Source organism: Schistocerca serialis, chromosome 1 (genome assembly GCF_023864345.2).
Source record: "Schistocerca serialis cubense isolate TAMUIC-IGC-003099 chromosome 1, iqSchSeri2.2, whole genome shotgun sequence".
Classification (NCBI taxonomy): Eukaryota; Metazoa; Arthropoda; class Insecta; order Orthoptera; family Acrididae; genus Schistocerca; species Schistocerca serialis.
In genome coordinates, this window is record NC_064638.1 from 718,710,103 (window position 1) to 718,722,362 (window position 12,260).

The following is a 12,260-nucleotide window of genomic DNA, read 5'->3' on the forward strand; positions in this document are numbered from 1 at the left end:
AAATGTATTTCGTGGACTGAAATTGAACTTCACATGTGATGTACAAGCTGTATTTGGAGGGAGCACATGGCTGACACTTGCAGTTGTGTGGGGCAATCATTGTGATTATGGTGGCCTTGAAGCCTTCCCAGATGCAAATATTCCTACATGGAAGACATGGAGCATAGCAGAGACAGCAGGACTTCTAGCTAAACAGCCGTATGGTACATTAGTTCCTAGTATGCCTTTTGTGTTGACTACACGAAGAAAGAAGAAATTGAATGCCGATGAGTACCTCTTCATATGGGCTAAAGTTGGTAATGGAAATTGTAAAATAAAAATTAATGGTGACTGTATGTTATATTACAGACAATAAAGTTTGTCCTACCCGAGAACCATCCTTATCTCTCCCGTGAGATTTTTTTTTTTTTTTTTAAATTGAAAACAGTATTCACTTATAACTATGTGTCCGCGCCCATGCTGGTTGCCCGCTAGGCGGGTGACCTTGAGCGGGACTTAGCGCGCTGTGCGCCGCGCAAGTCACGTGACCAGGGGTGTACACTGGGCGGTGCGCTAGGGCTATCCACTGCGCCAAGCCTGGCTCACGCAACACTGACTGATGTGAGTGCATTTCAAGCACGACATACGCTTTCTTGGCTCCTGTCGCCATTTTGTCTCACTGCACTCTCGAACGCTCTGGCGGCAGAAACCTGAAGTGCGGCTTCAGCCGAACAAAACTTTATGAGTTTTTCTACGTATCTGTAGTGTGTCGTGACCATATGTCAATGAATGGAGCTACAGTGAATTTATGAAATCGCTTCAATCATTTGTAATAGCCCTGTATATGAGTGCTGGCTAATAGAGGGATGATCCCCATCGTTGATACACTGCTTTACCATGGGCCATTTGGTCTGTCTTGTTTTGACCTCGGATTTGAAAGCATCCAAAAATTGGCAGCAATATGGCGAACACTGTTCCTCAGCCAGACCAGATTCTGTTGGCAGTTCCATAGTAGCCTCCTCCTCTGCATTGTCTGCACTTGTAAAATAACACAGTATTTCGTTGATGGCACTTAACTGCTTTTCTTGGACCAGTTCTGCTCTTCCTAGGCGCCTACCTTTGTGGACGAGTTGGGGCAGCTCTTGACAGTTGGTGATCCAAAGGTTTCCTTGACCACCTGTAATGCTTGTCATCCTAACTGGCATTTAATCGTTTTGTGAGTGTGAGTAGCTTTTTGCAGTTGACAGAAGCTTCACAGTTTAACTGAGCATCTAGATTGATGAGTCAGATTTCTCCTTGATTACTGTGGGATAATGTCTTAAACAGCAAACCACCAGCCAAAGCAGTCTGTGTTATGTGCATTTGTTGCAGTAGCTTTGTCAATATGAAGCTCCAATCATCCACTTCTTGACTGTTTGTGATGTCTTCAAGAAGTCATATATGAGAATAACATGGGACTAATTTCTGTTAAAATGACAAATTCCAAGGGCTGTATTCTGTCATTGATAGTATTCTTGGAACAAATTTTTCTGTTAGCTGAACATCTTTCCCACTTGCATCTTTCAGCACAATTGCATTCATATCACAGAATAGTTTTCTTTAGCTGATGATACATATTCAACATTACAGAAACAGCAGCAGCCCCTAAGTGTACTAGAGCCTAAAAAGGTTGGCCATTGATGATGGCAGCAAGATTTCCTGACATCTTGGTAGCTATTGTATCTGTAGCAGCCTCACCTCCTTATATGGTCGCCTCACTTATTTGCCTTAATTCGGCAGCTGGGCAAGTGGCTGGTACCTCTGTTTGGCGACGGGGAACAACTATGGCGTGTTGGAGAGTGACCTCATCCGAGTTATGTCAATGGACTCTGTCAGGTCAACTGTAATTGTCTGCAGTTGACGGACGTGAATGGGTTTGTTGTGATGGTTGACTTCTTGCAGTGTAATTGTCATAAAACACTCGTCTTCTTTCTCTGCAGTAACATAAAACTTGCCAAGAGTATCTACAGTGAAAACACACCAGCCTGTTCTCCTCTGTCCTCCGAATGTCTTTTCTTCTGTGAAGCACTACACTTGAAGGAGAAGATGGTTGTTCCTGCATTGTTCGAATGCTAGTTTGACATTTGATAGCTGCAGCGAAGTCCATTCTTTGTGATGCATTTGATTGGTGGCAAAGATTGGTGCTACAGATAGATACACGTCTTCTTCCATGTTCTGTTATATCCTGATGTATGGGGTCAACATTTGTGGTTGCCATCTCTCGCCCACTTGGTCTTGGATACAGTGCTGTACCTCTTCTCTTCCTATATGGTGTAGGAGAGAAATGAGCTCATGGTGGTGTTGCACAACTGCCATAGGAACCTCATTCATACTTCTTTCATCCGACTCTTTCCTTTTACGTTTCCTTGATTTGTTGGCACCAATGACGAATTCATCTGCTGTTGTGACATATTTTGCTAGGAGAGCTTGGTACATGCTTCTGTGACACTTTTAATCAAGCGTGAAATTTTGTCGTCTTCTGTCATACTTTGGTTCACAATGTGGCATAGGTGCAAAACATTCTTTATGTAAGACTGTCATTTCCCCATGATGTTAGGGCCCTGCTCTTCTGCTAAGATGACTTGCTGCTGATTGTCACCAAATGTTTTCTTTTGTGTGGCCTAGAATTTGTTCCAGATATTTAGCTTCTCTTTGTTCTCAGAGGACTGCTGCACTGTGCCGTCCAAATAAAAATAAACATTTTCCAAATACTCATCATGTCATCCCACTTGTATTTGGTCGAATCCTTTCATCTATTTATACGGAGCCTGACAAGCATCTCCAGAAAACAAGTGATTGCTGTCTGATGTACAGGTGACTTGCTGCTGTTTTGGAATCCATTGGTTTCCTGAGTATTCGGACCTTGAGAACTATGAATTTCCTGTATTCTGGTTCCTGTTTGTGTAGGCAACTTTTATGTTGCCTAGCTGGGGCCACAGTGATTTAGGTTTTGAAGTACCTAGTATCTCCAACAGTGTCATTTTGTAACCACACTCAAGTCCTAATCCAAAAGCAAGGTCATCAGTGAAATACAGCACTTACAGGCAGAACAGATTGAACTCTTGTTTGGAGAGCACTGCTATTAATACAAACATAGACTATTCCAGAATATGCAACCATTATAAACAAAAGAAATTTCAAGAACCTTCCAGGAATGATAAATACTAAGTAACAAATAATTGCTGGTGGTCTGGTTTGAACTGGCAGCCTGCAGCATTCCAGCCAACGCCGCTAACTGTTATGCTACATTGCATGTTGTATAACTTGTGGGAGTATGTACTCTATAAACTGACCCATTGTACATCAGTAAAAATTGTGCTGTGGAACTGTGGATCGTAAAATTAAATCTGGCAGATTTCAAGTTCGTGATGTACCGCGTGAATTGTGTGACAAGTTCTGGCCTGCTTAAATATATTGTATGTAACTTATTATCCATGTGTTAAATTTATTGTTAGTACAGTGTGTATAAGCATGTGTTTATAAGTCCCTGTTTTTGTGGATGTTTCAGCAGAGTTTGTTGTCATAACGTAATTAAATGGAATGTGTTACAAACAACGTACAGTAGAGTCCGTATGGGAAGAAACCTGACAGTTGAGGGCACTCTTGCCAGCTTTCAACTGTGAAGTGCAAACAGCTGCAGGTGAACACTATAGTCTTCTGTAGAGCTGTGACAACTCGCAGGTGTATACAAAAATCACATTATGTGATTGGTAGAAATAGACACATTAAGCAGCTGCGCCAAGTCCACCACAATTGTCTGGAATCTTCTATTGCGGCTTGATTACAGTATTGTTAATGTAAATTTTCTTTCAGTTGGTAATAAATTGTAAAGTGGCCATTGAGCTACGTACCTTGTGATTTCAATTAGAATTAGGTAAGATATAGTGGTTTAAGTCCCTGATATTAAAGAGTAACAGGGACTTTATCACTTTCTGTGGCACTGTTTGTCATTCTTTACCTCTGATTGTTATTGATACAATGTTTGGCCTTGTTAACACGTGCCAGTTGAAAAAGCAGCATTTTATTTACAGTGACAAACGCCTGCCAGCAAAAGCCGGTCCAAATGAAGCACGTCAAATTCAAATTGAAATGGAACGAGTCAAAAAGTGGCTTAAGATGATAAATTCATGGGAAACAGCAGTCACAACTGAAAAGATGAGAAGGCGCCTTTTCAAAGGCATACCAAATTCTCTTCGCGGACAAGTGTGGGCATTGTTGCTTAATGTGAAGGCCATCAAAGAAGAAAATAAAGGGAAATATCAGGTAAGAAACAGATTTTACTACCACTCTTAAGAAATAGCCTGTCTTTCATATCATTGTAATACAGAGAAAGTATTAGAATTATTCCCGTATATTATTATTGAGCATTTGTCACATATAATTGATTCAGTTTTTTGAGGGTATTCCACCATGATCAATGTATGATACAATTCTGAGGATCTTTCAGGGTTTACCGTTCCAGTTTTATGTACGACAGTTCAGTGAGTGACAGTGATTGTCTTGGATATGGTTGTTATCTGGACAAGAGTCAAACAGCTGCTTGGAGTCTGTGTAGAGACCAGTCACACTAATGCCATCACTCATAGCACCTGAGATAGCCATCTTGACCATTCATTGAATTATTATGCTTTAAAGTGGAATGACCCACCTGGCTGGATGCTAGATGATGTATCCACTAATATTTACTGTGTGCACTTTTTCTTAGTTGATTTTGAGGAAAGTGCAGGGAGCAGAGGAAGTCTTGTCTTGCACATTGACCATTGTTTCAAGCAGAACACTTCAGTGGTGTGAACCCTACCTTCTTCATGCAGAGCAGCCACTATGTCTGATTTGTTTCGTACTGAGCATATACCAGTGAATAGCAGAGTTAATAGATAATTTTACAAATGAAATTTCTGTTTAACATGCACAGTTTTAACCAGGAACTGAGTCGTCATTCATTCCAGCAAAATGGCATGATCGCAGCACAGTGAAGTGAAACACAGCATTCGCTATTGGCTACTGCAGTGATCCTGAATTCAGTATTGTTGAGCCATTAATGTTAACAATGACAGATCACTAAACACTTAAGCCCAATGTCTTCATACTTTCTCCAGTTTCCCATTTTTCACTAAAATCTAAAAATTCAGAATAAGATCGATCAGTTAACATTGAGTGCTCAGCAAACACCCTAATGAAGAACTTGTTGAACCACATCCACAATTTGGGAGTGATGGGGTGGTAATTTGTTTCACAGAATCTCTCTGCTCTAGCAGAATGCTGTAGGTAGATAATTGCACTTATTCTTCTAACAGCTCACTGTATCATCAGTTGTGAAGAACAGTATACTGTCTAACACATGTTTCATTTCACCCCATGGTAACATTGCTAATGTGGAGCTTCCACTGGCTTTAAATATACCCTGTCACTGTGAGAAATGCCACATCTTTTGTACTTCCTACTGCACTCACGGCTTACTTTCAGTGTACCAATATATATTTGTACTGTGCCTCATCCATCTGATAGATCTTTTTCCGTACGAAGACAAAGCAATGGTTAGCTTTGTTAATATCTGTGACCTATGATGTATGGTTTGCAGATACATTTGTGGAAGATGGTGGCTTCTTCACCCCATTGGGAAAACGTGGTTCTTGCTGATAATGGCAGCTCATTAGTCGTAGTAGTGATGATCATTGGATTTTTCAAATACTTCGTTCCACTGAGTGCTGCTATCTGCTGTTACAGTCAATTGGAAAATGATGAGCCATGTCATTCACATGTTTTTGACTGAGGCAGTTGATATTGTGGTGGCAGTGTGACACATTGACCTTTAAGGAAGCCTGTGCCTGCATGGCGTTGCTGATATTGCCCAGTATTTCTTGCCTTGTGAAACTGGTGAGGTGGTTGGTATCAAATGTCTTGCGAATTCACAAAATACTGCAAAGAATGAGAGATGTGGAAATTAAATAGTCTTTTTGTCAGGAGATCTTTCTAAAATTCTATTTATTTTACTCATGAGTGAAACTAATCATTTTTGTAGGCAAGCTATGTCTTAGCTCTGAGAGATGGTTTTAATATTTCCTGCTGTTGAAAATGTAAGAAATGGACACCATGCTCCATCACGGATGAACTGATAAGTAGCGACTGGAACCCTAAATTGAGTTATGTTAATTTCTTCATGTTGTTTGTAATATTAAAATGTTCAAGCGCATATAAATACTCTTCTGACATTATAAATGTCAGGTTCTTAATATCAATAAAGAGGAACTTCTGTCTTTGTACAGAATGTCTGTAATTTCTGTAGTTGCATACTCTCCCTTTCATTTGAGAGTATAATGATTTTGTCATTGAATATGTTACTTTGAAACAAAAAATGTAAAAGACATGACTTTGGTTGTCTGATGTAGTAATGCCTTCAGTGCTATTTTCTTTGAGAAGTATATACATTTTACTCTTTTGGCTGTACCAAAAGGAAAATTCTCTAGAAAAGCATAAATTTTTAGACAGAATTGCTACCCAATATGCAGGTCAAATATTAGTACTGCCAATAGGCATATAAAAAATTAGGCAACTCTATCCTAGCTTTCAGAGCTAATAGTTCCTTCCTCACAAGAAGAGGGGATAGGTTGTGGAGGGTTATAAAGGAAGAGCAGGTCACTTGGACCCAGGATAACAGGGATGCATCTGTTTTGAGAATGAGTGAGAGTTGCAACTCTGTGGGGACCCATCTTTGTCTCCCCATGTGCTCAAAATTGATGGGTCCCATTCAACCTGGAATCTGAGTGACGAACATTTCTTTCTTAACCTTCCCCAATCTATTCTTCCACTTCCCAGGAAGGGAACTATTAATTCAGAAAACTAATAGTGTGTCATATATTTTTGTCTGTGCCTATCAGCAGTACTAATATTTCACTTCCTGAAGGAATAAAAGTAAAATAGCACAGATTTAGAAACAAACACATTGCAGAAAGGTTATTTGGGGGAGCAGGGCTCATCAAGATGATGGTTTTAACTGCTGGGGAAGGGTCATTTACAGTCCGTGTCAAGGTAAACATACCATGTTCTAGGGAAAGTAAGTATCTAAAGAGCAAATGGCCTCTGTAACTTCTATTATTCATTTAAGAGACTTTGCCTTTATGATTTCATTTTTCTTATTAATGGACAGTTCTGTAAGAATGTTGCCCAGTTTGTGTGCTTTAAAAGTGTTGGTGAAAATAAATGTTTCAAAGATATATGGACCTCTATTGTATGCCTCTCATCTTAATTGCAAAATGCTGTTGTTTATAACGAAATATATATATTTATCTTCCAGGACATGCTAGAGCTAGCATATCGTTGGTCCCCTGATATTCGACAAATAGACCTTGACGTCAATAGGACATACCGTGACCATATCATGTTCCGTGAGCGTTATGGCCTACAGCAGCAAGCACTTTTTAATGTTCTTTCTGCATATAGTGTTTACAATTTGGATATTGGCTATTGTCAGGGTATGTCACAAATTGCTGCTCTCCTCCTCATGTACCTAAGTGAAGAAGATGCATTTTGGGCACTTTCCATTTTAATTGCTGATAAGAAGTATGCTATGCATGGTAAGCATTAACCCAGTTTTTATTTGTGCACAGAGCTGATTATTAATGTAAACTTGACTATTAATGTATCATTTATAATTTTTGGGTTTATCAACATTTCAAGGTTTCTTTATTCCTGGATTTCCGAAGTTGCTACGCTACCAAGAACACCATGACAAAATAATGAATAAATTTCTGCCAAAGTTGAAGAAGCACCTTGATAAAAATGGTGTCGACACAGGCATTTATACACTGAAGTGGTTTTTCCAATGTTTTTTGGATAGGGTAAGGATCATTTTTTAAATAATGTTCTCATTATCTTAGGAATATGATTGTGGAACAGCAAATGAAAAGAGATTAAAGAGGCATATAAAATATCTTTTTCCTCAAAAAAGGGAAGATCTGAAAGGTAGTTTCCCATCAGAGCTGTTAACATTTAAAGTTACGTCAGACAATGTGATTTTGTAAGGTACTGTGGAAGCAACAGTTTGATGTAACACTTGATGGCCTGCGCAGTAATTGCATAACAGAGTGAAATTTTAAAAATACGGTTAAAATGAAGTATTTTTCAATCAAACTAAATTGTGACAAATACAGTAAGTAACAGGTATTTGGCGATTGCACGGGGTATTGTTCAAAATGCAAACTTGTGAGCATAAAATATAATCAGTTTTATAGGCAACCATATCTTAGTATTATACTTGCTCTCTTTCTGTTGTCTTTCTTGTTACTATTCTACTAACCAAATTGAGAGTTTGAAGTAGTGGTTTTGAAGCCTTTCTCTGACATGGGAAAGTGATGATCATGTCACTAAAAAATTTACAAAAAGTAAAGCGATAACTTTAGTATCAAAGGTTTCACTAGTTAACCATATTAGTACTGTAGTCTTTAATGTAAACCTAATAATACATCTGAAATGAGCCAGTCTTGTCACACCACATTCACACACTTCGGAACTGTCCATATTTTTAATACTTGTACTGGAGCTTGAGGCACAACTGAAAATGCAACAAAGTTTGGTGCTATATTGTGTCATAGAATATGATTAGAACATCTGAGGTATGTTGAGTAATCCATATGAACACAATGAACTTGGAATCACTGAACTCTCCAGATACTGACAGCTCTAGCTAAGAATATGGGCAAGCATGATGTATGCCTGTGACATTTTAATTATATTCCCGAGTGTAACTACAGGTGAGAAAAAAAAACTTGTTTTTCCAACCAGTGCATTAATGTCCATTCTATTCTGTAGTATTACTGCATGGTATGAGATCCTAACCAAATAGGTTTGATGGAGGACACGGAAAAATGTCAAAGTATTGTATTACCACGAAATAGGTGAAAGGAGGTCATGGGTGTAAGCGAGTTGGGGAGACAGTCATTAAAACAAGGACATTTACTGTTGTCTTCGTTGATCCATTATGGACTGTGTGACAACGGCTGGCATGTATTTCTTGATGCAATAATTTACCAACAGCCGTATGTATTGCAGAAATTTATTTTATGAACGTCTTATGTGCTACCAGTTTCAGGATTACATTGATGCCATCTTCAGGTCCCACACGTCACAGTCGTAAAAACACTATACACAGAAGGAGCCATATAACTGGATCCGTGAATCAAATCATTATGCAACAGCTCTTGCTGGCCAGGCGACACAGACGCCTGGCCACTTTGTTTTTCATAACAGTGAGCACACTGCTGTTCCGTGGATCAAAATAACACCAAAAAAAGCTGCTCTTATGTGTTGCGTGACTTCCTTTATTGCCTTCTTTGAATTATTGTTGTAAAGTTGGAAGGAAGGCATTTCCCCTCTGTTCTGGAATTAAATCCCCCTTAACAACACTCTTAACTTAACCAACTATGTAGCACTTTCTGGAGCCTTGTTTTCTTTAACAAATGCATTCTGCTATGCCTTAAAATTTGTGAAAATAATTATAACAATCTAGCTTGTCTAACGTTCTAAGACTTAAAGTGTGAGTGTGGATCTGGGTTATATTGGTTTATCCCCCCGAAACCACCTTCCACTTCTTTACGAGGTGACTTACTTGGAACTTGCAGCCACTCTTCTTTACTGGCTAGCTGGCTGCTGAAAAACCCTCTTGATTTGTTCTCCATAGAATAATGCTAGGTATAGGAATTTTTAGACACTTTCTACTTATTCCATAAGTAGACATACAAACTTTATTTTTCGTCAATTAGCGATGTATTTAACTTCCATACACAATAAAACTCTCACTTTCCACATAAATATGTAACTTCCTGTAAGTATCCTGTACAGCCAGACGTCATAAACAAATTACTTTACAGTTAAAAGAAAGTTGCCTTAGATACCATAACTTCTCTTAACACGAATCAGAAAATAAGTCTTGCCGATAGCAAGGTTATGTCAAGATTTTTCAAGAGTTCTTTTTCAGCTGTCTTTGTTTTAATAACAGTAGTCAATGACACAATAAGCACAGAGCTGCATATAAACTCCATGGTTCTTCCTTACACACACACTAAAACATCTATGGATTGCCCGACAGGTACTTGTTGGTGCCATTTGTCCCCGCGTCTACTTTCTTCCCGCGACTGATTTTTAAACCTGCACACACAAACATGTGATGCGCAGTAGGTTGGATTCTACACTCCCACACTCATATCCAGAATATTGTGTGTTCGAGACGGTAGAACACTGAGTGGTTCTAGAATTTACACAGAAATCCTCGAATCGCTACAATCGCAAAAACATTTATTCAAAGGTGACCAGTTTTGATAACCTTCAGATCTAGCTGTAATATAATACACGAAAAAAAATTAGAGGGATACATTAAAAGAACTTAAAATTAGGTAAAAAAATTTATGAAAGATAGATATACCTATTTTGATGGACAGTGGCTGCGTATGGAGCAGGAACCTCAGAATGACGGTAGTCAATTGTGGAAGAAAGCAATACAGCTGTTTCTTAAATACTGGAGAGACTACCTACAGCTGACATCATGATATGAGTATTAGCCAGCCAGATATAAGTCAACAGAATTATGTAGAGAAAGATGTACTTATTAGTAAATAAAACATCAAAATTATGTAGAATAAATTTACAATATAGAAGAAACAGCATGTTAACACGTATGTTGTGAGATAAATATACTAAAAGCTTTAAAAAGGAAACAAATAAACATCACATTGCTGTCTATGGGTTGCCCTCTAATGGCATGTGGCAAAATAATTACATTGTTGTTGGTTTTTATGGAGGTGATGGATGCCATACCAAAGATGTAGCATCAGGGAGATTTCCAATGAGATGGCTGTGAATATCGATACGTGATGTCCAGTAGACGACCCTCCATAGATGCACTGTGGAGATAGAAAATGTTGATCTTGAGTGGTTTCCAGCTCTACAGTAACCAACTGCTCCGTACATCTGTGGAAGATCATCTGCTGGACATCACCTGTCAATATTCACAGCCATCTCTTGGAAATCCCCTTGATATGACATCCATCATCTCCATAGAAACCAACAACATTGTAATTATTTTGCAACATGCCTCTAGAGGGCAGCCCATATACAGTGAGTACGATGTTTGTTTCCTTTTTAAAGCTTTTAGTACATTTATTTCACAATAGCTGTGTTAACAAGCTGTTTCTTCTTTGTTGTAAAATTATTCTATGTAATTTTGATGTTTCATTTACTAATTAGTGCATCTTTCTGTTCATACTCTTTCAACTTATACGTGATTGGCTAATGCTGGCATCATGCTGTCAGCTGTAGGTGGAGCCTCCAGTATGGAAGAAATAGCTGCACTGCTCTCTCCAACAGTTGACTACAGTCATTCTGAGGTTCCTGCTCCATACATGGCCAATGTCCATCATAATGGGTAAATATATGTTTTGTTAATTTCAAGTTCTTCTGTTTTTTCCCTCTAATTCATATCCTGTATTATATTACATTTAGATCTGAAGGAGAACTTGTAATGATTGAAACTGGTCACCTTTGAATAAGTGTATTTTTGAACTAGACTGTTACAATTACTTTCATAGATAATAATTGGATCACTAATACCTCCAGTCATGTGTTCAAAAATACTTAAAATTTGTTGTCTGCATTCGCACTTGCAAGGAAGATTGGTCAAAGGCTCTCCATGACTGATTATTTTTATTTATAGCCAACAGTAGTCTCATTTATTATTATTTCTTACTTCAGATTTTTCACTTTCAGTATCAATTTAACATTACTGGTATATGAGAAAATTACGAGGTGCATTCATTAAGTAATGGAACACTTTTTCGTATCCTTTTGGCGAATTTTGGATGAAAAATATGTGATTTGTTCTGAGATATCATGGAATATTCGCAAATTGGCCCCTAAAGTTTCATGAAGTTCAGAGAGGGTTGGCGCAATACATAACCTTCAAAATAGTGTCTGTAATGGAGGTGCATTCCAAGCAGATAGTTGTCATTGATTTTCTTTTGGTGGAAAACCAGAGCATCGCAGATATTCATAGGGTCTTGCAGAATGTTTGCAGAGGCCTGGCAGTGAACAAAAGCATGGGGAGTTGTTGGGCGAGGCATGCATCACCATTGCAATAAGGTCGCGCACACTTGTCTGATGTCCTGTGTGCCTGCTGGCCACACACAGCTGTGACTCCTGCAATGTCAAAACGTGTGGATACTCATTTGAGGTTATCGATGGATCACAAACACCCA

General features: G+C 38.6%; 1 protein-coding gene across 3 annotated transcripts in view; it reads left to right on the plus strand.

Moving 5' to 3' along the window:
• Positions 1-12,260, plus strand: part of LOC126481267 (USP6 N-terminal-like protein) — a 284,510-nt gene that overhangs the window by 27,263 nt on the left and 244,987 nt on the right. For all 3 annotated transcript variants that reach the window (XM_050104896.1, XM_050104903.1, XM_050104911.1), the window contains 3 exons: positions 4,050-4,281; positions 7,310-7,589; positions 7,693-7,853. In XM_050104896.1, the coding sequence (XP_049960853.1) occupies positions 4,050-4,281; positions 7,310-7,589; positions 7,693-7,853 (673 nt within the window). The remainder of the gene's footprint in view (positions 1-4,049; positions 4,282-7,309; positions 7,590-7,692; positions 7,854-12,260) is intronic.